The sequence below is a fragment of the Eleutherodactylus coqui genome, unplaced genomic scaffold (assembly GCF_035609145.1).
Source record: "Eleutherodactylus coqui strain aEleCoq1 unplaced genomic scaffold, aEleCoq1.hap1 HAP1_SCAFFOLD_425, whole genome shotgun sequence".
Taxonomy (NCBI): Eukaryota; Metazoa; Chordata; class Amphibia; order Anura; family Eleutherodactylidae; genus Eleutherodactylus; species Eleutherodactylus coqui.
Window position 1 is genome coordinate 21570 of NW_027102523.1, and position 23767 is coordinate 45336.

Genomic DNA, 23767 nt, shown 5'->3' on the forward strand with positions numbered 1-23767 from the left:
CAAGAGGCTGAGAGTAATGGCAGGAGTACAGTGCTCAGCCATCTAACTGCCCTCACTGAAGCGCCCCACACAACTCTCTGCCATCTCTCCCGTTAAACTGAATGACCCTCCAGTAGCGGCTCATCTACATAGCCACGCCCAGCCGTTGACTCTTTGGATTGTTAGCGCCAGTTAACCAATCAGCGCTCGGATGGGCGTTCCGTGCCGATGAGCTGCCGTGACGTAATGCATGTCGCTCTCACACCAGAGGCGGTGCGCGCCGCTCTTACAAATAGCGAATATTAGCCGTGTTCTAGGAGTTGTACTCAAGAGGTCCGGCGGCTGCAGGGTAAATAGATACAGCAGGAGCTTCAGCTGCACTACAGTGGCCAGACGCACAGTGATAGAGGGAGCTGCACTCTTATTACGTCATAGAGAGCTTCTAGAAGGAGCTAGACAGTGCTAATAAATACTCAGAGAGGCTGCATTACTGGAGAGGGGGCGCAATAGCCTGCTATAGGGACCAGTGATTTGTGACTTATCCTGTGACGTCATACTCTAGCTGCAGCCATGGCTAATGGTGAGTCCTGGGGCCGTGGGGTTTGTGTACAGGATGGGGTCCGGCTCCTCTCTGCCTAATCCATGATGGTTACAAGACTTTCTGCACTCCGTCCTTCTATGTACAAGTTGTTCTAGAAACTTCTGTCATCGCAGAAGGAAAGTGTTCTACTGCCGTGTAAAAGAGTAGCAGGGGATATAAACTCTCCACAGAATAGTGTTTAGTAGGCAACGATTATATATACTGTATATACAGTCCTGCTATAACATATATATATACACCGTACAGCTATATACTGTATACATATATGTACTGTTATATACTATATATACAATATACATACTGTAAGCTATTAAATATATATAATTTACATATTGTACTGCTATATACTATATGTACTGTTATATACTATATATACACTATACATACTGTTATATACTATGTATATGCTATACACCCATATAGTATACATACTGTGCTCTATATATACACTGTACTGCTATATACTATGCATACTGTGATGCTCAATACTGTATACACTATACATACCATACTACTATATATTATCTATATGCCTACATACTGTGCTGCTATATACTATACATGCTGTACTATTATATACAACACTGTACAACTATGTATGGTAGTATACATACTCAACTCCTATACTCTATATATACTGTACTGCTATACAATTATACATATTGTACCTGTATATACTATACATACTGTTCTCCTATAGTCTATATATACTGTACTCCTCTATACTAAGTAAACTGTATAGTTCTATACTCTATATACAATTCGTACCGTACTGCTATATATACGCTATACAATGTATGTAAAACTATACTGTATCCATATAATATATATACTTTACGCATACTTCTATATACTCTATGCACTGTACATTTTTCACTGCTATATGCTTTACATACTATACAGCTATATACTATACTGTGTCCATATAAAATATATACTTTACATATCCTTCTATATACACCATACATATTGCCCTACTATATACTACAGTGTATTCACACACTATATACTACTGCTATACATACTCTACTGCTATATACTTTACTGGGACCATATACTATATATACTTTTCCTGCTACACTGCTATATAATATAGTGGGTCCATATGCCATATATTCTATACTATGGTATACTATGTCTGTATACTATGTATTCTTTACATACTGTATTGCTATATAGAAGAGAAAAGTTTCAGCACTTCAGTCAATGGAAGCCGGCCATCACGCTATACTTCCGCTGTCAGCACAGCGGAAGTATCACGTGAATACGCGACCCCACTGCCGGCCGCGTCATGCCCTGTACTACGCATGCGGGTCGGTGTGTCAGGCGGGACGCGCACAGTGGATCCGGGAGGTGAGTATGGGGTCCTTGGGGGGACGGTGTGATGGACTCCGCTGCGATATTCCGCTGGTGGAGTCCGTCACGGCCGTGGGCATGAGCCCATACTCTACTGTGTCCATATACTATTTAGAATTTATACACTGCTATATACTATGTATATTCTTCACTTCCTCTTTCAAACACGCCATCATATCCCCACTGCTAAAGAAACCTACTCTTGACTCGACCTTTGCTGCCAACTACTGACCCATCTCAAATCTCCCCTTCATCTCCAAACTACTAGAACGCCTTGGTTACTCCCGCCTTATAAGCTATCTATCAGAAAACTCTCTTCTCAACCCCCTACAGTCCGGCTTCTGCCCCTACGCTCGACAGAAACCCTTACATAGGTGTCAAATGACCTCCTGATGGCCAAATCGAGGGGCGATTACTCCCTACTGATCCTCCTCGACCTCTCTGCAGCATTTGACACTGTTAACCACAAACTTCTCCTCAGTATGCTTCGCTGCATCGGCTTAAAGGACACTGCTCTCTCCTGGTTCTCCTACCTATCTGACCACTCATTTAGCGTCTCCTTTGCTGGCTCTACCTCCCCCCCTTCTTCCCCTTGCTGTTGGGGTCCCCCAGGGCTCAGTCCTCGGCCCCCTCCTTTCTTTAATCTACACAGCCCCTACTGGCCAAACCATTAGGATATTTGGCCTCCAATACCATCTCTACGCTGACGACATCCAGCTATACACCTCTTCCCGTGACATCTCTGCACCTTTACTCCAAAACATCACCAACTGTCTGTCCGCTGTCTCTAACACTATGTCCTCTCTCTACCTAAAACTAATCCTCTCAAAAACTGACCTACTGGCGTTTCTACCCTCTACTAACCGACCTCATCCTGACATCTCAGTGTGTGGCACCACCATAACTCCTAGACAACATGCCCGCTGCCATGGGGTTATATTCGACTCTGATCTCTCCTTTACCCCCTACATCTAATCTCTGGCCCGGACATGCGACCTGCATCTCAAGAACATCGCACGAACCCACCTTTTCTCACTGTGGACACGCTAAAAAACGCTTACTGTTGCCCTCATCCACTCCCGGATCGATTATTGCAACTAGCTGCTGATCAGCCTCCCCTGCACCAGACTCTACCCTCTCCAATCCATCCTGAATGCGGCAGCCAGGCTCATCTTCCTGTCCAGCCGCTACTCGGACGCCTCTGCCCTGTGCCGGTCATTGCATTGCCTGCTCATTAAATACAGAACTCAATTTAAATTTACTACCATCATCCATAAAGCTCTCCATAGCACCGCCCCGCCCTACATTGCCTTCCTCATCTCAATCCATCATCCAGCCCACGCCCTCTGCTCCATTAACAAAATCAGACTGAGTGCCCCTTTAAGTTGAACCTCTCATTCCCGCCTCAAAGACTTCTCCAGAACAGCACCAGTGCTCTGGAACGCGCTACCCAAAACTGGGCAATCCCTGACTTGCAAAACTTCAGGAGAGGTAGGTTTAACACTTAAATCCCCGGACTCAATGGGTCACTTACTTTTAGCTCATTAGCTTAGCTTATAGGGCTAGAAACAGGTTACAGATTCCCTTTAGGGCTTTCACACACGTGTGTTTTTTTAACGCTGTGTTAGTGCTACGTTTTTTTTTCATTTTGACAGAATTTTGACAGAATTTTGCTAGCGATATTCCGCCGCGGGGGAGGAGGGGGGAGCACTGACTGGTCTTCGTGGTGAGCCTATCTAATAGATAGGCTCACCGCGGAGATTCTCTGCTCGTGGACGTTGGGCTGCCCTTTCCATAGTTAGCCTATGGAAAGCGTTACCCGCAGCCTGGATTATCGCCGCTGATAACGCAGTGACAGATCACCCGTGGACAGGCAGCCTTAATCTTCATTAACGGAAGTTTTCTGACACAACAAGAGCAGACATATTAATAAATCTAAGACCTAAATACACTCCACTAACTGGGACGCCTAGTTTCTGTAAAAGATCCAAGGAGTCGCACACATAGGAGGGTTATGTCCATACAAATTCCCGTAAGACGTTATCATTATAAACACTAGGCTTTTGAATGTTGGAATCCACCCCAGATGTAATGGGTCTCCCCTTTAAAGGATGAAGTCTCTTATGTATCTTGGGGAGTGCATAGAAGGTTGGGACATCTCTATCAGGATTATTGACTATAGGGTGGGGCTCTTTATTTTTTAGGGGGAAACACGTTTGGACATATATATATATATATATATGATTGTTTTACTTCCTACTAGAGGATGCTGCTGTTAGAATAAGGGCATTATAGTGGAGAGTAGAGATGAGCGAGCAAATACTCGTTAAGGGACAATACTCGAGTAAGTATCATCCTTTTCGAGTACCTGCCTGCTTGTCAGAAAAGACTCGGGTGCCAGCAGGGGGGAACGGCGGGGACATCTCTCTCTCTCCCCCCTGCTTACTCCCGCAACCCACCGCTCACCGCCACCGGCACCCGAATCTTTTCTGATGAGCAGGCAGGTACTGGAGTATTGTCCCTTAACGAGTATATGCTCGCTCATCTCTAGTGGAGAGCCCTCAGTTAAACAAGGATGCTCTTCCCAGGGCGATCTGTTGTCCGGTAGGGTAAGTCTAGGTTGCGTGTAAGGATAGCTTCCTCTTAACACCTCTCATGCCTATGTACCCTATACTGGACAAGTGTATGGATTACTCTCTTAGAGATCAAGAGATATATCATGAGTATATGAATAATATGTGCCCGTTTGAAGACCCTCATAGTCTCAGTAAGTAAACCATTTACTCTATTTTTACATTGGCGATTACTATATATTGCTGGCCAGCGGAATTTGTAATGGCGGCTTTTTGAGTATCGGCTCCTACTGGATGTGCTGTGATAGTTTTGTCCTTCACCTGTCTTCTGCCCCTACCTTCTATTAAGCGTTATTTTTTAGTAGGTTTATATTTACATGGTTTGTTGCGTCGGAAGATTTGTGTTAATAAAGATTACGATGTGTATTGTTAAGAAGAGGTGATGGGTGGTGATGAAGACGTAGTGTGATCCTTTCATCTTATGGCATGCTTTGAGTTTGGTTTAGATACTATGTATACTATACTGCGTCTATATCCTGTAAGAAAATAGGGTGTCCTCAGCCCCCCAGCTGTGTACTGAACTTATTCCCTAGAGGTGCAGGGATGGGTAGTTATTCCTTGACCTCAATACCTAGGTGACCACCACGCTTTCTTCAGACGTATAACTTTAGCGTATGTTCACGGATCTTGTGCAGCTTAACATCATTCTATATCACAGCAAACCTCAGACCGGAGCCACACGTTTTTGTGGTTTTAATGCTGCTTATTTTTGTGGCAAAAAAAAAGCCCCGTCCAGACGTTAGCTGTAGGTCAGTAGGGATTTATGAACCACACTGCAAACAGTGTAGTTTTTTTTTTATTCATGGTGATTTTTTTAAACTGCTGGTTGTGTTTTTTTGGTCTGTGACATTTTTCAAAATCGCATTATGCTCTGGGTATGGCAGTTTTCTCTGATGTTTTCCAATAGGCTTCTCTCTAGGGCACTCAGGTCAAACAAAAGTGGCCCGCTGCCTCATTTTATGTGGCCCATAAGCTGTACATTGAACCTTAAAGGGGTTATCCAGGCAGTGGCCGCCGGGATACACCAGGCTTGGAGTAGAAGCACTGCTTTGACCCGTGTAGTGGCCGTCGCGTGTAATTGCAGGCGGAGCTCTCATTGAAATCGTGGGACCCCAGCTCAGACCCTAGGGTATCCTGGCGGGCACTGCTTGGAAAACTCCTTTAAAGGAATTCTACTCACCCCGCCTGCAGCTCTGTTCCAGCGGTGCAATGCAGAGTCTGTGACCGCTGATGTCTGCAATGCTGCATGGAAAAAAAACCTGCTGCATGTGCTATTTTTTCGCTTTTCTCATAACGTGAGTGCGATGTGATATTTCCCCTTGAAATCAATGGTAAACACTTAGGATCCTCTTTCGCTTGTGAGGATTGGAATTTCACAGCAGCATTAAAAATGCCTCGCATCCACGGGTAAAACGCATGTTGGCAAGCACGATATTGGGCAGGCTCGCTTGTGTGAATGTAGCCTTAGTGTTTGAAAACTACAACTCCCAGCAGTTCTTTTCAGGGCAAACACGGATATCTAGTTTCTCAACAACTGGAAAAGTGCAAGGTGCAGACCACTTGTCTTAAGTGCTTATATCAGTTCACTTGTTTGTGGCATGCCATTCATGCCAGGTTCCTGCAGCTGAAGCAAACCACTGGAAACGTCTGCTGGTTGCTGGCAGTGCCAGCCAACATCTGGCTGGAAGCTGGAGTGGCCATTCTTTTCCTTGGCAACACTCAGGAGAGATAATAAAAGTCCTTACGATGCAGTCTCTGGTTATCTTGGGCTCTTATCTTCGCTCTCATGAGTTCCTGGAATGTTTGCTGGCGGCGGGCAGCAGCTGTGCCTCTTTTTACTGCCAGTTGTGTTGTGTCCTGACTGTAAATTCATTATACGGGTCTCTGCCAAATTAGATGGAATAATTATGCCATTGTGGTTCTAAGCTGGTAAAGTGCGGCATCTATCAGAAGGTTGTACAGGGATGATTCTCTCGCTAGGAAACCCAAACATTCCTCAACAACTTTGTCATTTTTGTCTGGTTCTCTACAAAAATAGATCTGGATGATTTTATGAACAATTGTGAAAACTGTCTGAAAGAAATCCTATCTTTGCTGCCCATAGCAACCAATCAGAGAGCAGCTTTTATTTTTCAAGAGCACTTTGAGGAATGAAGACTACACTTGGATTTGTTTCTATAGGCAACAGAGACAGTTCTTGCTTTAGACACTTTCATAAATCTCCCCCCCATGTCTATTGAACTTTAACACCTATCAGCGAAGCAGACTGTACCCGTGATTTTGACATGCAACCGCCAACAAGCAGTGTGTCACAAGCATGTACTCACTTGAACAGCATGTGTTTATTGTTTGTGAATACTGGTGAAGAGGTTCATTTAACACATGACCTGCCATGTATATTACCCAGAGGACCATGGATGGCCTTATACGTCTCCTCACTCACCTTCTTGATGTAACCCCTCCTCACTCACAGTTGGATTTAACTCATGCCAGTTTTGAGCCCACATCTCTTTACCTTGGGAGTCATGTGGTATGCAGGCACCTCACGCTGCCACGCTGTAACATACATGTTATGTGCACTTACCCTGTAGTTTGGGTCCTGATTTGGTACTTGTTGAAGTTCTTATGGTTACAATAAATTGCTCACCTTGAATGTTTGCCTTGCGGATCTTTGAACAAAATCGATACTATAGTATGTGGCAACATGACATTGTTGCACACTTATGATTCAGAGGTTGGCATCCAGGAACACCCAAGGCCCACTCCAGTCACAACTATATACCTGTAGAATGACAAAATACTCAATTCTCAGAAACTAATTCAGTATGTCGTGAGTCGCAGACAACTCGCGTGGCATGCAGTGTAAAAATGTATGCTAGTATCACATGAGTTGCATAGAACTCATGAACAGAACACAAAATAGCAAATTTTTCATTCAATTAGAAAGGATCATTTGGTTTTTGAAGTTCTTACTCAATTTTTGTAATAAAACACTGTGGGCCCAAGAATTTTTTTTCTTTCTAGTATGGCAATCAATATATTAAACAATGTCAAAGGGTATTTCAGAATAAGTTTGGTGAAGGAAGTGTACCGACAAAGTCCTCCTATTCACCAGTTGTTGGAATAGTTTGACACTAATTAACGGAGTGTTACTTTCAACAAAATGGTGCAACGTGCTGCAGCTCTAATGCAATAATGAGGAAAATTGAAAGTTATTTTGGTAACCAATTAACTTTTAAAAATCTGTGGATGCCAACATAGCCAGACCTGACACCCACTTGATTTCTTCTTGTGGAGTTTACTGAAGGGTCGTGTTTAGAGCAATAAGCTGCAAACAATTGACACCCTTAAGATGTGATGTGGCGGGAGTTTGCTGCCACAACAATGTCACATTAGCAGATGTCGGTACTAGTGCAATATGTTTCCACTGGAACTATAGGTGGAGACATGGGTTTGCCAGGCTCAGTGACGGGAAACTCCCAGGGCACACCCCCATAAGCTCCTGTGGTAGACACACAGTACAGTGACCACTTTCCCCCATCAGTGGATGCTGAAATAGCAGCACATGTGCAGATGTAGCTGCGGGGATCTTACTGACAACTGGGGACATTAAACTTTAGCACCGGCTGCACGGATAACTTGACTGATGCCGCATGTCGCTTCCTCCTCCAGGGAGGAGGAAGCTCCCCGCCGGCTGCACATAAAACTTTTCTGGCATGACTCTTACCCCACTTATGCCGCAAAGACCCACAGGCCAACATTGATGGAGCTCTCCGCCGGGTGCACAGAGCAAGCTTATGTATGCTCCCTGACGGTGATGGGGGTCCAGAGGCCGCTAAGGGCAGAGCAATCTGGCGACACAGGAAGGAACTTTCCAAGTGAGGGGGCAAAACACAGGCTGTCAGTCCTTGTGAGGGCCGCCCACCATAGCGCCCAGGGAGTGCTGATCACAGCTGAGGTGCTATGTGGGCATTCCCTGTCACTCATCCCAGACAGCCCATGTGTCCACCCATTGTTTCCGGTGGTGACATAATGCACTAGTACAGATGTCTGCCAATATGCAGACTCGCAAAGGGCTTCTGTCCACGGGTGGGTTGGACCCCGAGTTCGACCCGGTGAGCCATGCGTACCTCCTGTCCATAGCATGCGTGCCGGAGCGCAGGCAAGTACATTCACAGCACAGAGAAGAAGATGCCATCCAGTGTCTTCTCTGTGATGCCGGTGTGCCCGCCTGTGCTCCAGCACACATGCGCAGTACAGAGGATGTTGCGCCGTCGCTAGGCGATTACACTGCTCCTGCGACCATTCTGCAATCATGACTGCAGAATGGCTGGGGGACGGACAGCTTCCATTGACTTCAATGGAAGCCATCAGTGCGTAGCCCGCACAAAATTGCAGCATGCTGCGATTTCTTCTCCACGAGCAGAAATTCTCAATCGATTTCCGCTCATGGGCAAGAAATTGCGTTTTTACATTGCATGCTATGGGCTGGATTTGATGCGGAATCCCACACTGGACTCTAAAATGTAAATCTATGTTTTTGGAAAGTGTGAGGAAACCATAGACTCCTTTTAACTGATGTCTAACTCGTCATCAGATTCTGCAACCTGCTTGTCTCAAGGTCTTGCACAAGTTGCACAAGTTGCACAAATCTGGTTCAGTTCTTCACCCTTCAAACACATTGCTGTGGAAGACATTCCCAGTCATTTAAAAACCAGTTTAATAAAAAAATTGGAGGTTGAGATCATGTATGGGCTGAGCCACCTATGTAAAGTGCACATGTGACCATGGTCAGCAGGGGGTGAGGTCTCAGCTGTTATAAAGTCAGACAATTTTTTAATAAAAATCAATAAGTTATTTTTTTTAGAGATGAGTGAGCATAATCGCTAAGGACAAATACTCAAGCGAGTAGTGTCCTTTTCAAGTACCTGTCTGTTCGTGAGAAAAGATTCGGCTGCCGGTGGGGGTGAGCGGTGTGTTGCCGGAGTAAGCAGGAGAGAGCGCGGGGGAGGGGGGGTGTGAGACAGAGATCTCCCCCCGTTACCCCCTGCTCTCCCCCGCCGGCACCCAAATCTTTTCTCATGAGCGGGCAGGTACTCGAAAAGGACAATACTCGCTCGAGTATTTGTCCTTAGCGAGTATGCTCGCTCATCTCTAAAAAAATAACTGATTAATTTTTATTAAAAAATTGTCTGACTTTATTACAGCCTCGCCCCTTGGTCACATGTGCACTTTACATAGGTGGCTCAGCCTATACTTGTTCTTAACCCTCCTCTGCCCTAACTTTGAATGGAGCATATCAGAGCATTTGGCAGCTTTGTGCAATAGATCTTGTGCTATACAAATACATGGGCCAAGCCATGGCTGCAGCAAAGTTTTTATAGTAAAGTAAGCAGAGAGTTTATTCAAAATAAATGAGTTATTATACCATACCATGGTGAACCCCTTAGGCCTCATGTCCACTAGCTAAATGGAATTGCGGAATCCGCAGCGGATTTTGCCCATAAGGAATGATTGGCCATCCGCGGTCCATTAAATTGATTTTTGCACCCGCGGATGGCATTTTAAAAGAATTGCATTTTTCACGCGCGGCAGAAAAAACGCGGCATGATCCATTTTGCCGAGGATCGCCAACATTGCTATCACATTGATAGCAATGTGTGAGGATATCTGCATGCAAAAAAATACCATTTAAAGCAAATCCGCGTGGAATCCGCCGCAGAAATCTGCGGCAGATTCTGCGCGGATTGTATTTTTCTAGTGCACATGAGGCCTTAAAGAATATCAGTGTTTTGGAGAGCAGTTCCCATCTAATGTGTACAGTGCAGGTATATGAGTATTTGGTGACTGATACATTCTATTCACCCCATCCTCACTCAGCTTCTGTTTGTGATGCCCCATTTCAGTCATATAAAGCACACTAACATTTCACATCTTCTTTCCTTGTAGAGATGAGGCAAACAATGACTAAGTTTTGGGAAGAGCATTCACGAAATGCAAGCCTAGAAGAGATGATGCTTGACTCAGGTGCTCATCTCCTATCCAAAGAAGAGACAGAGGAGATTGTCTTGTTGCTGCCATGCTTGGATGGATTAAATGTCTTGGAGCTTGGGGCTGGGATAGGGTAAGAGGCACAAACCGTTTTCAGTGTAATGGCCCTTTTACATGGGACGATCTTTGAGAAGCGTTCAGATTCCCACGTTCCCATGGAAATCTAAATGATAATCATCCCATGTAAATGCATTGTTACGTCCACCAGGACACCCTGGAACCCAAAATCTTCATGCAAACCACGCACTATAAGCACTACAAACGGAACTCGCAAACAGACGTAAATCATGACTGACAAATGCTCAAAACACTCGCCAGCATACTTGCACACATAGCCAGATGGAATAACTTTAGCATGTACGAGGTATTAGTTTGTATTTTGGCCAAGATGCTTAAGCCCACGAGCCCACTTCAAGGGTCCTCGTCTTCCGGAACTCTACACTCACAAGACCACTTTCCCCAGGAGTCCTGCCTGCAAGTGGGGCAATCGTCCCAATAGGCACGGCCCCTCGCTGGAATCTAGGGACCTAACTCGCCCACTGATGGTAAACAATCCAAAGCAGGATGGGACACTGTTCACACCCACACACCAGGGATTGCATGCAACACAGAACAAGACTGTTCTGGACATACGACATATCTGGCCACCAGCACAGACCCAATAGAATACATGACTGTTCACACACATGTCCGGCCACCCGCACAGACATACCCAACACATCATGCCTGAAAGCCAAACGCCAGGGTGTAGGAAAACTGGCATCCTATAGCAGAGGGGCTGGTATATATTACAGCAGACCAGTGGGGATTGGCTGACTGGAGAATCCACACTCAGCGAGCTCAATTATCCCACACCTGTGAAGCTGTGCTGCCGGAAACCTGTAAAATAACAGGTCCCAGCAGCACAACCTAACACGCATGCAGCGGCTGAACGAGAATCTGCATACAGAAAACTGAACAACGTGTCGTTCAGTATAAACAGCAGTTGTTCACTTGTTCAATGACTATTCAATGACTGTCTGCTTACTGTGAATGGAGGCGGGTGAGGAGAGAACACTCTCCGGCCACTCCATCACCATGCCGGCAGCGCTTTAAGCAATGCTAGCGATACTTGCTCCTATGTAAAAGCACAGGAGCAAGCATCACTTGGATGAGCTGTTGGGCATCATTTGCCTGACAGCTTGTCCCATGTAAAAGAACTATTAGTCTGGCCATACACATACATAGTTGTTTGGACACATATATATTCAAGGGTGCATGTATGCTCAGTGGATTGAGGGAAATTAACCTCTGCCAAACACCTCTAGTGACAGCTTATCTGTCTTGGGAACGAAAGGATTAGGCATGTTAAAATTCAGCCATGCAATTCTTCTTTCTTCCAAGAAATTTGGGAGGCCTCCATTTGTGGTCAGCCAAAATTAATGAGTTTGGACAATGTTCATCTAATGCGTGTAGCCCCCTTTAGTGTCTGTCATTTAAATAGTGAATGTAGGATAGCCTTTCTTTAGTTCTGAGTGATGGCTGCCATTTCCCATTATTGGCTGGTGAGAAAATTAATTTCCTATGCAAAGCTTTTCATTTACCCTAATATTTGGCCCAGTCGTTATACAGGACACCTGGCCGAGTTGGCAAGCCAAGTTACTGCGGTGGACTTCATGCAGAACTTCATTGCCAAAAATCGTGAAAAAAATGGTTATCGAAGAAACATTACTTTTCTGCAAGCTGATGTCACTCTTCTGGACCTACCCAATGATCGGTGAGTTGTGACATGAGACTAACACAGCATCATGTAACTGATGAACATTCAAGAATCATGTGATAAACCTATTCTCATTCTCCTCAGTTATGACTTCATCTTCTCAAATTGGCTCTTCATGTACCTGACTGATGAAGAAATAGTAGCTTTGACTCAAAAGATGTTGGGATGGCTTAGACCTGGTAGCTATCTCTTCTTCAGAGAGTCTTGCTTTTATCCATCAGGTAAGTACAGTAATGTTTTAGGATTCGTTACTGTTGAGTACTATTGTCACCTGTATCCTGCTTCAAGCTAGCCACAGATAACTAGGTGTCATACAGACCTTGACTGCCCATGCTTACAGAAAGGAAGTGATTACTTAAATCGCCAACTAGATAGGGTTGTTAATCTCCTAAACTATAATTAGCATTTTAAGTTATCATTTCCCAGTTATCTGCAGTACAGTCAAACTATTTCTACCCAACTTTCTTGATGCTTATTTGCCAGAATATCAGAGGCACATAGCTTGCAGTTTCTTGGCCCCAATGCTACGTCTGTAACAGGCAAGGATAATACACAAGATGATGTCACAAACACATTCATGTCACAGTATGGATAATAACCAGTGTCAAGTCTAATACACATAATAAACATTGTGATATGTGGGAGTGCAGTATCAGAATGGCTTGCAGAGGGTGTTAGTAAGGCATTCTGGCTGCTGTGGGTGTGACAGGAAGCAATACAAAAGAGCCAGTTCCCGCCAGACCCAGGGGAAAGAAAGGTGGCTGCTAGCCAGAAGAGAGGCGGTCAGAAGAGCCGGGTTAGGGACTCAGAGCCTGAGGTCAGGAGCGGACCAGTGTGGGACCTGTCACTCAGTCTGAAAGAGGAGGGCACCCTCTAGATGCCCCAGGTGGGGGTTAGTGACAGGGACCCTGTGGGTTGTGTACCCAGGACATTACATCTGAACTGTGTTGTATGCTGTGCTCCTATATTGCTGTGCTATGAAATAAAGACGGGCAGGCGCCAGATTTAAAGAAAGTGAAGTCTCCTGGAGCCTTTTATACATATGTGGTGCCCATTCTAGTCTGAGAGGTGGGCGATCCACAAGTGAGAGATGCCAGGCGAATAACCCCCTGCCACAGCTAATGAATGTGTGCAGTGATGTCACTGCGCAGAGCTGTTCAGTACAACATCCTAATACCAGGATAATACACACATTGATGTCACAGAACAGGGATAATTAAACCCTTCTTGCTCTGAGCAGTAATATACCCTAGTGAGTGGCTCGTTATGGCACAGTGATGGTACAGGCAAAAGAGCTATGACCACCCCATCACTTGCTGGAGTTAACCTTATTATATATGTCACCCTGCTCTAATGGTCAGGATCGGCAATAACTACAATGCCAGCTGTTTAACTTCTTAGATGCTGTAGTCAATATTGGCTGAGGCACCTAAATGGTTTTATAGAGGCAACAAGCTTCCCCTGTAATCTCATCAGCAACTCCTATATTGATCATGAGTTATTAGTGAGTTGCCATGGCCACTAGGTCTCATATGCCCTGCCAAAGTAGAACCTAATACGGTAGACTGCCTCTCAGTGTAACACTGATATACTATACAGTGCAATACAGAGGTATTACAGCATATTATAGAAGCTATTCAGAAGATTGCAAGATCAAGTGCCAACAATGTCAGAATTTCAGTTTTTTCTATATGCTCCCCATTCATTTTCCCAAAATGGTGTCATTGAAACATATACCTTGTCCTGCAAAAAAATACATTCACAAAGCTATGCCATAATAAAAGCAAAAAAAGTTACGGTTTTAGGAATGCAGCGATGAAAATAGAAAAAAATTGTCGGATCCTTAAAGGGGTTGTCCCGCGAAACAAAGTTGGGGTATACACTTCTGTATGGCCATATTAATGCACTTTGTAATGTACATTGTGCATTAATTATGAGCCATACAGAAGTTATTCACTTACCTGTTCCGTTGCTAGCGTCCTCGTCTCCATGGTGCCGTCTAATTTTCAGCGTCTAATCGCCCGATTAGACGCGCTTGCGCAGTCCGGTCTTCTCCATGTTGAATGGGGCTGCTCGTGCTGGACAGCTGCTCCTCGTAGCTCCGCCCCGTCACGTGTGCCGATTCCAGCCAATCAGGAAGCTGGAATCGGCAATGGACCGCACAGAAGACCTGCGGTCCACCGAGGGTGAAGATCCCGGCGGCCATCTTCGCAAGGTAAGTAAGAAGTCACCGGAGCGCGGGGATTCGGGTAAGTACTATCCGTTTTTTTTTTCAACACATGCAACGGGTTTGTTTCGCGCCGAACGGGGGGGCTATTGAAAAAAAAAACCGTTTCGGCGCGGGACAACCCCTTTAAAGGGCTTCTGTCATTAAAAATAAAAAATGGTATACTTCCCTCCATATGGCTCCCCAGGCAGCCTGCTTCCTCTTCTCCTACCCGATCTTCTGGATCCTCTTCCCACTTGGGTCACGTGATTTTTCTTGATCCGGTGAGGTAGCATACATGTGCTACCTTCTGCTTTCTGCTGGTCAATGTATGCTTTGTCACTAGTAGCAGCCTGCAATATTGCGCATGCGTGAGACTTCAGAGCGAGCGCGCATGTGCGAGACTTTGGCACGAGCGAGTTCATCAGGAGCGCACACGGGCTAGACCGAGATCTAGCCATCACAGCGCCCAATAGAAATGTATCCCTGACATTGTTGTCAGGCAGAATACATTTCTATTAGCCAATAGACAAAACAAAGCTTGTCCTGCTACCCGCCTAAATGTGTGTGTGTGTGTGTGTGTGCGTATATAAAATATGTGTGTACAAAAAAAAATCTTGCGTGTGCCGTACACAGCTGCGCACAAAGCCGCGCACCCACGTACGTGCACAAACACGCGTGAATGCTGCTCTGTTCAGCAGTGATTTCAATGGGGCCGCGGCTGCAGCCAGCGGTACCATTGAAAGCAATAGGATGCCGGCAACCCTTGCATTGATTTTTCAGGGAAGAGCTTGAAATATAACCCTTCCCTGAAAATTATCCATGTCACAGTGTTCAATGACAAGGGGACTCCTTGCGGGAAGTAAAGAATCCCATGCCAGAGCTGTGACAACTGTGGCAGAAGATTTCTTTATCCCTGCGGGGAGTAAAGAATTCTCTTGAATTCTATAAATGGCCAGGTGCTTCTTGTGATTGGCTGAGTGCTGTGACCAATCACAGGCAGCACTCAGCTGTCATTCAATGAATGGCTTAGAGCTGCTCGTGATTGGCTGAGCTTTAGCCAATCAGATACAGCCCTCTCAGCAGACAGGGATTTTAAATCCCCGCCTGCTGAAAGAGCTTTAGAGCAGTGCAGGGAGAAGACAGGCTAGACGCGCCTGAGCCCCGACAGCTGAGGAGAGGTGAGTATAATTTTCTTTCATCTTTAACACATTCTAGGGATGATTTTAAGCCCTTCCCCGAAAATCCCTACAGGGCTTGCCAGAAGCCCATTGCTTTCAATGGGACTGCAGACGTGCCGATCCCATTGAAAGCAATGGAAGAACATTGCAATCCTCTGCCACAGCTGTGACAGTTGTAGCAGGGGATTCTTTACTCCCCGCAGGGAGTCCCCTTGGCACTGATCACTGATTGGTGTGGTATATTGACGCACATCACGGATTTATGATGCACGCATGTCCTCTGTTTTGCAGGTACGTGTATTTGCACGCCTGTAAAGCACGGACATGTGAACACACCATAGGGAACCAGTGGTTCTAATAGGCGGTGTTTTTGTGCGCACGTGTATATATATATATATATACATATGAACATTGTTATGCCTGCTCAAATGTGTATGTGTGTGTGTATGTGTATATATATATATATATATATATATATATGTTATATAATGTGTGTGTGTGTGCATCTATCTATATCTATCTATGTCTATTTATTTCTAACTATCTCTCTGAATGTATCTAGCTATCTCTCTATATCTATTTATATCTATCTTTCTCTCTCTATATATATATATATCTACATCTTTCTCTCTTTGCGTCTATTTCTCTGTATCTATCTATATATCAATATCTATCTACATCTATCTATGCATCTGCATCTTTTTCTTTCTCTCTCTCTCTCTCTGTATCTATCTCTATCGGTTTACCCATCTATCTCTCTATCTATCTGCATCTATTTATATCTATCTATCTCTCTGTATCTATCTACCCATCTATTTATATAATCTATCTATTTATATTTATATATCTACATCTATCCCTCTGCATCTATTTATATCTGTCTATTTATATCTATCTCTCAATCTATCTCTATCTATCTATGCCTCTATATCTATTTATATCTATCTGTATCTATTTCTTTCCATCTACCCATCTATTTAAATAAGCTATCTATTTATATCTATCTATTTATCTATCTACATCTATCTATCCTTCCTGTATCTATTTATCTATCTATCTCTATCTATCTATCTATCTCTCTGTATCTATCCATATCTAGCTTTCTATTTATCTATATCTATGTAAGCCTCTGTATCTATTTATATCTATCTTTCAGCATCTATCTCTGGCTACCTACCCATCTATTTATATAATCTATCTATTTCTATCTATCTCTCTATAGCTATATTTCTTTCTATTTATATCTATCTATCTGTATCTATCTATTGTCTAACTATTTCTAACTATCTGTATCTATCTATCTTTCTGAATTTATCTATCTATATTTTTCTACTTATATCTATCTATCTACATCTATTTCTCTTTGTATCTATTAATCTATTTTTCTATCTATTTATATCTATCTATCAACCTCTATCTATCTATCTATCTTTTTCCATCTATCTATCTACCTGTAGCTAGATCTATCTATTTATCTATCTATATCTATCTACATCTATTTCTCTTTGTATCTATCTAAATCTATATCTAGTAATCTATTTTTCTATCTATCTATCAACCTGTATTTTTCTATCTATCTATCTTTTTCCATCTATCTATCTACCTATAGCTATATCTACATCTATTTATATCTATCTCTCTATCTATATATTTTTTATCTATTTATCTATCTCTCTGTATCTATTTATATCTATCTACATCTTTCTCTTTGCATCTTTTTCTCTATATATCTATCTATAGCTATCTACATCTATCTATGCATCAGCATCTTTTTGTGTGTCTCTCTCTCTCTGTATCTAGCTTTGTCTACCCATCTATTTATATAATCTATTTATTTATATCTACCTATCTATCCCTCTGCATCTATTTATATCTATCTCTATCTACCCATCTATTTATATAATCTGTCTATTTATGTCTATCTATATCTATCTATTTATATTTATCTATCTATATCTATCCCTCCGTATCTATTTATATCTATCTATCTCTCTATCCCTCTTTATCTATTTATATCTATCTATCTCTCTATTTTTGTATCTATTTATATAATCAATCTATTTAGATCTATCTATCTACCTCTATCTATTTATATCTATCTATCTATCTATCTATCTATCTATCTAGCTATCTATCTACATCTTTCTATCCCTCCTGTATCTGTTTGTCTTTTTCTATTTATCTCTCTGTATCTATCTATATCTGCTATCTATTTATCTATATATATGTATATCTCTGTGTGTCTATGACTACCTACTAGGGATGAGCGAACGTGTCCGTTACGGACACATCCGCACCCGGACACCGGCTTTGCCGAACACTGCAGTGTTCGCGCGTAAGTGTCCGGGTGCCGCCGGGGGGCGGGGAGATGCGCGGCGGCAGTAGCGGGGAACAGGGGGGAGCCCTCTCTCTCTCCCTCTCCCCCCCACTCCCCGCCGCACCCCCCCGCGCTGCCACGGCGGCCCCCGAACTTTTTCGCCCGAACACTGAAGTGTTCGCAAAGTTCGGTGTTCGGGCGAAAAAGGGGCGGAGCCAAACGTGTTCGCTCATCTCTACTACCTACCCATCTATTTATATAATCTGTCTATTTATATTTATCTATCTCTCTGTATCTATCTCTATCTACCCATCTATTTATATAATATATCTGTTTATATCTATCTATCTATCTTTATCTATATCTATCTATGCCTCTGTATCTATTTATATCTATCTCTATGTATCTAAATCTATCTGCCCATCTATTTATCTCTCTCTCTCTCTCTCTCTGTATCTATCCATATCTATCTATCTATGCCTCTTTATCTATTTATATCTATCTCTATGCATCTATTTCTATCTACCCATCTATTTATATAATCTATCTATTTATCTCTCTCTCTCTCTCTGTATCTATCCATATCTATCTATACCTCTGTATCTATTTATATCTATCTCTCTGCATCTATATCTATTTATATATTCTATCTACCTCTATCTTCTTCTATCTATCTACATCTATCCCTCTATATCTATTTATATCTATATCTATCTATTTCTATCTATCTATGCTTCTGTATGTATTTATATCTATCTCTCTGTATCTATCTATATCTATCCATCTATTTATATAATCTATCTTTTTATATCTATCTATCTATCTACATCTATCTATCCCTCTGTATCTATTTATATATCTATTTACCTCTATCTATTTATGCCTCTGTATCTCTCTGTATCTACCCATCTATTTATATAATCTATCTATTTATATCCATCTATCTATCTTTATCTATCTACATCTATTCCTCTTTATCTATTTATACATGTCTATTTATATCTCTATTTATCTACATCTATCGATCTACTTATATCTATCTGCATCTTTCTCTTTGTAGCTATCTATTTCTCTGTATGTATGTATCTATCTTCCCCTATTTATCTATCTATCTATCTATCTTTATCTATCTATCTGTATCTATTTATATCTATCTATTTATAACTATATCTTAGTATCTCTCTGTATCTATCTATCTGTATATCTCTATATATCTCTATCTATCTGTATCTAAATATTTTTAAATCTATCTATCCATTTATCGTATCATCTATCTATTTATCTGTATATCTCTATCTATATATCTCTATCTATCTGTATCTATATATTTATAAAACTATCTGTCTATCTGTATCTATCTATCCATTTATCGTATCATCTATCGATCTCTCTTTATCCCTATCTGTATCTCTCTATCTATGTGTTTGTGTGTATATGGGCGGTTTCAGGCAAATGTAATTTTCTTCCCTTATGTAGTCATGATTATCACGGCCGTATATTAGGACAAAACGAAGCCACTGATTTCAATAGGATTTCAGTGGTTTTGTTTTCACTAGCAGTATTCTCTGCAATTAATACTAGACTGAGAAAAGATAGGACCTTCCCTATCCTTCTCGCACGTAGTGAATGCATTTTTATTTTTCCCAATGCCTGCTCTCTGGTGCAAAGTTTGAACAGGCGACGAAAAACCTTGTTCAGGTGTAACTTTTCTCTGTAGCGCTAAGCGCAGTTGCTCCAACAGCCGTCTGATACTGCTAATATATATATATATATAACCCGCCCCCAAGTGTCGGCGTGCCATTAACCCGCCCTCCAAGTGTCGGCGTGCCATTAACCTGCCCCCAAGTGTCGGCGTGCCATTAACCTGCCCCCAAGTGTCGGCATGCCATTAACCCGCCCCCCAAGTGTCGGCGTGCCATTAGCCCGCTCCCAAAGTGTCAGCAGTGGTGTTTTGAATGATGAAACTGGACACTACGGAGTGGAACTGGGTTGTCTTTAGCGACGAATCCAGGTTTATTTGGGCGCTTACGACAGCAGTGTTCATGTCTGTAGACTTCGGGGGGAGCACCTCAATCCTGCCTCTGTTGTGGAGTGGCACACTGCTCCCTGCTGGTGTGATGGTCTGGGGGGGCCATCGAATACGACAGTTGGTCACCCCTAGTGGTGATACGAGGGATAATGACAGCTCAGCGATATGTTCAGGACATCCTGTAGCCACATGTTTTCCACTCATGGCGGCTTCCAAGAGGCAGCAGGATAATGCTCAGCCGCACACACAAGCGGGGGTCACAGGAATGTCCTCACAACATTGTCACACTTCCGTGGCTGCCCAGTCACCAGGTTTATCACCAACAGAACATGTATGGGACCATCTTAGACGCTAACTTCAAAAGCCTACGAGTTTACACGATCTAGAGGCTCAGATATAGCAAATGTGGAGCAATATGCTGCAGGATACCAAACAGAACCTGTATGCCTCAATGCCCACCCGTATCACATCTTGTATCCAAGCTAGAGGCGGTACAACAATGTACTAGAGCCTCCATGCCCCCCCCCCCCGTATCATATCTTGCATCCAAGCTAGAGGCGACCCAACAGGGTACCAGAGCCTCCATGCCCACCCTTATCACCTGCGAAATATCGTAGCGGAATCCGACACAGTGCCCCCCAGAGACCTCATACTTACCTCTCCGGATCCGCCGCATTGCGGGGTGACGCGTATTTCCACGATACTTTAGCTGTTCTCACAGTGTAAGTATTGCGGGACGAACGGCTTCCATGGACTACAATGGAAGCATTCCGCACGAAATAGAACATGCTACGATTCTCCCCTGCGAGCGGAAAACCGCAGGTGATTTCCGCTCGTGGACAGGGGAGAATTCCTTAACACAGCATGTCTATGGACGGCTATTGGTGCAGAATCCGCAGTGGGTATCATGTATTTCCTGTTTGTACCATGTGGAGTGATTATTGTGAGTGTTTGTGCAAGGAAGATCTAGAAGCCCTTAGGAAATGTTCAGGGAGAGAGCCAGGGAAGAACACTAGCAGATTTTGGTACACTGCCAGACAGATCTTTGTCCAGCCTTTGTTTGAATACTTCCATTGAAGGAGAACTCACCACCTCCCGTGGTAACCTGTTCCACTCATTGATCACCCTCAGTGTCAGAAAGTTTTTTCTAATATCTAATCTGTGTCTCCTCCCTTTCAGTTTCATCCCATTGCATCTAGTCTTTCCTTGTGCAAATGAGAATAGGGCTGATCCATCTGCACTGTGACAACCCGTCAGATATTTGTAGACAGCTATTAAGTCTCCTCTCAGCCTTCTTTTTTGCAAGTTTAAACATTCCCAGATCCTTTAACCGTTCCTCATAGGACATGATTTGTAGACCACTCACCATCTTGGTAACTCTTCTCAGAACTTGCTCCAGTTTGTCTGTCTTTTTTAAAGTGTGGTGCCCAGAACTGGACACAATATTCCAGTTGAGGTCTGACTAAGGAAGAGTAAAGGGGGATAATTACCTCACATGATCTAGACTCTATACTTCTCTTAATACATCCCAGAATTGTGTGTGCCTTTTTGGCTGCTGCATCACATTGTTGACTCATGTTCAGTCTATGATGTATTAGTATACCCAAGTCTCTTTTACATGTGTTGCTGTTTAGCCCAATTCCTCCCATTCTGTATGTGCTTTTTTTCATTTTTCTTGCCCAGATGTAGGACTCTGCATTTCTTTTTGTTCAATACTATTCTGTTAGTCGCCACCCACTGTGCAAGCTTTTCTAGATCTCTTTAAATACTCTCCCTCTCTTCCCTAGTGTTAGCTATCCCTCCTGGCTTTGTGTCGTTGGCAAATTTGATGTATACTGAATGGTACTGTCGATCATGAAGCACATTCTAAATGGGAATTGTACAGATAGATTTGATTAAAAATACATGCAAAAAATTCAAATACATAAGCACTTGAATGCTGTATGATGTGCACCGCGAGTGTAGTGCGATGTTTTGCATTAACCCCTTAGTGACGGCCACATTGCCTTTTTACGTCCTATCTAAGTGGGCTTTAATCCTAGAGGACGTAAAAACATGCATTCTCTTTGGATTAAAGCCCTCTTTGCTGAGCACGTGACAGCTCCATGCTGTCGGTGCCCGCAGGTAGCCGACAGTATGGAGCTGTCATCCTGTCATCCTGGGCTGCAGACAGTACCCCCTGGCAATGCGATCGGCACTATCCAATGGATAGCGCCAATTGCAATAAAGTTTTTAAAAAGTTAAAGATTCAGCTGCCCTGATGGATCGGATCCATCAGGGCAGCTGAAATTACTCACCCGCTTTGCCTGTGGTGTCCCACAGTGAAGGGGTCCTCTGGGTCCCGGAGCTGCTGTTCTACACATGCGCGCCAGGCGAATGCCATCACGCGCATGCGCAGAAGAACGGGAGCCCCGGTAAATTTAAAATCTCCTGGCTCCAACTCCTGAGGGTAGCCAGGAACCAGGAGATGTCACCAGGGACTGCGGTGAGCAGTGCCTGGGTCCATGATCGCCGCTATCCAATGGATAGCGGCGATCGCGAAAAAGTTTTTAAAAAGTCTTTAAAAAGTTAGTTTTACCTCCCCTCATGGATCGGATCCATGAGGGGTGGTGAAAATACTCACCCCAGGTCCTCAGCGATGTTCTGGTCTCCCAGGACCTGAAGTCCCCTTCTGCGCATGCGCGCCCGACGTCAATCATCGGGCACACACACAGAGGGGCTTAGGCCCTGGGAAATTCGAAATCCCTCTGCTCCTGGCTGCTATGTGTAATCAGGAGCATAGAGATGTCACTAGAGAGATGATCACTGTTATCCAATGGATAACAGTGATTATTTAAAGTTAAAAAAAGTGTAAAAAAAAAAAAAGTTTGAAAAAGTAAAAAAAAAGTTTAAAAAGCTAACGTTTCATCTCCCCTTGCGGATTATATCTGTGAGGGAGGATGAAATTACGTACCTAAGGGCCCCGGATTTATCCGCGGACCTTACCACAGCTTCTGCGTCGCCACAACGGCATGCGCAAAAGCCATGGATTGCCAGGGTAATTTAAAATCTTCCTGCTTTTGGCTACAAATTTAGCCGAGAGCCTGGAGCTTTCACGGGCGGCCGCGTTGAGCGGTTCCTGGTCACGTGTTCGCCGTTATCCAATGGATAATGGCGATCACGTAAAAGTAAAAAAAAAGTTTACGTTTCATCTCCCTTCACCGATGCGATCAGTGAGAGGAGATGAAACTTTTTACTGGAAGCCTCCGTATTTGAGGTGTTCCTCCTCCGTTGACCTTCCAGAAATTCTGCGCATGCGACCGCTGGCAAAATGCTGGACCCATGTGCAGGAGGCGGGGAGCCTAGGAAACTTAACATCTCCTTCCTCCCGGCGACCAGAGCCTGGAGCACTGAGTGGTCCCCGGTCACGTGATAAAAAAAAAGCAATCTACCTTAGGTCGGTCTCCCATGATCGGATAGGAATTACAGATCCCGTATGCATCTGATCCGCGGTAATATGCAAATCAATCGCATTGGATTACACAGTTCCGCTCACATTAGCGGGTTGGAATTGTGTATTCCACTCACAGAAAACAGAACACAGCATGTTCTATTTTACTGCGGATATCCGCAGCATAGAGCCTATTGTGCTCCATGGCCACAGATATACCCGCAG

General features: G+C 43.6%; 1 protein-coding gene across 3 annotated transcripts in view; it reads left to right on the forward strand.

The window, feature by feature from the left end:
- The first annotated feature begins 257 nt into the window (after nt 1-257).
- Nucleotides 258-23767, forward strand: part of LOC136604694 (uncharacterized) — a 43735-nt gene continuing 20225 nt past the window's right edge. For 2 of the 3 annotated variants that reach the window (XM_066588917.1, XM_066588918.1), the window contains exons 1-4: nt 339-559; nt 10519-10693; nt 12221-12376; nt 12464-12600. In XM_066588917.1, the coding sequence (XP_066445014.1) occupies nt 550-559; nt 10519-10693; nt 12221-12376; nt 12464-12600 (478 nt within the window). In that variant the 5' untranslated portion in view covers nt 339-549. The other variant, XM_066588919.1, reaches the window with a different exon arrangement.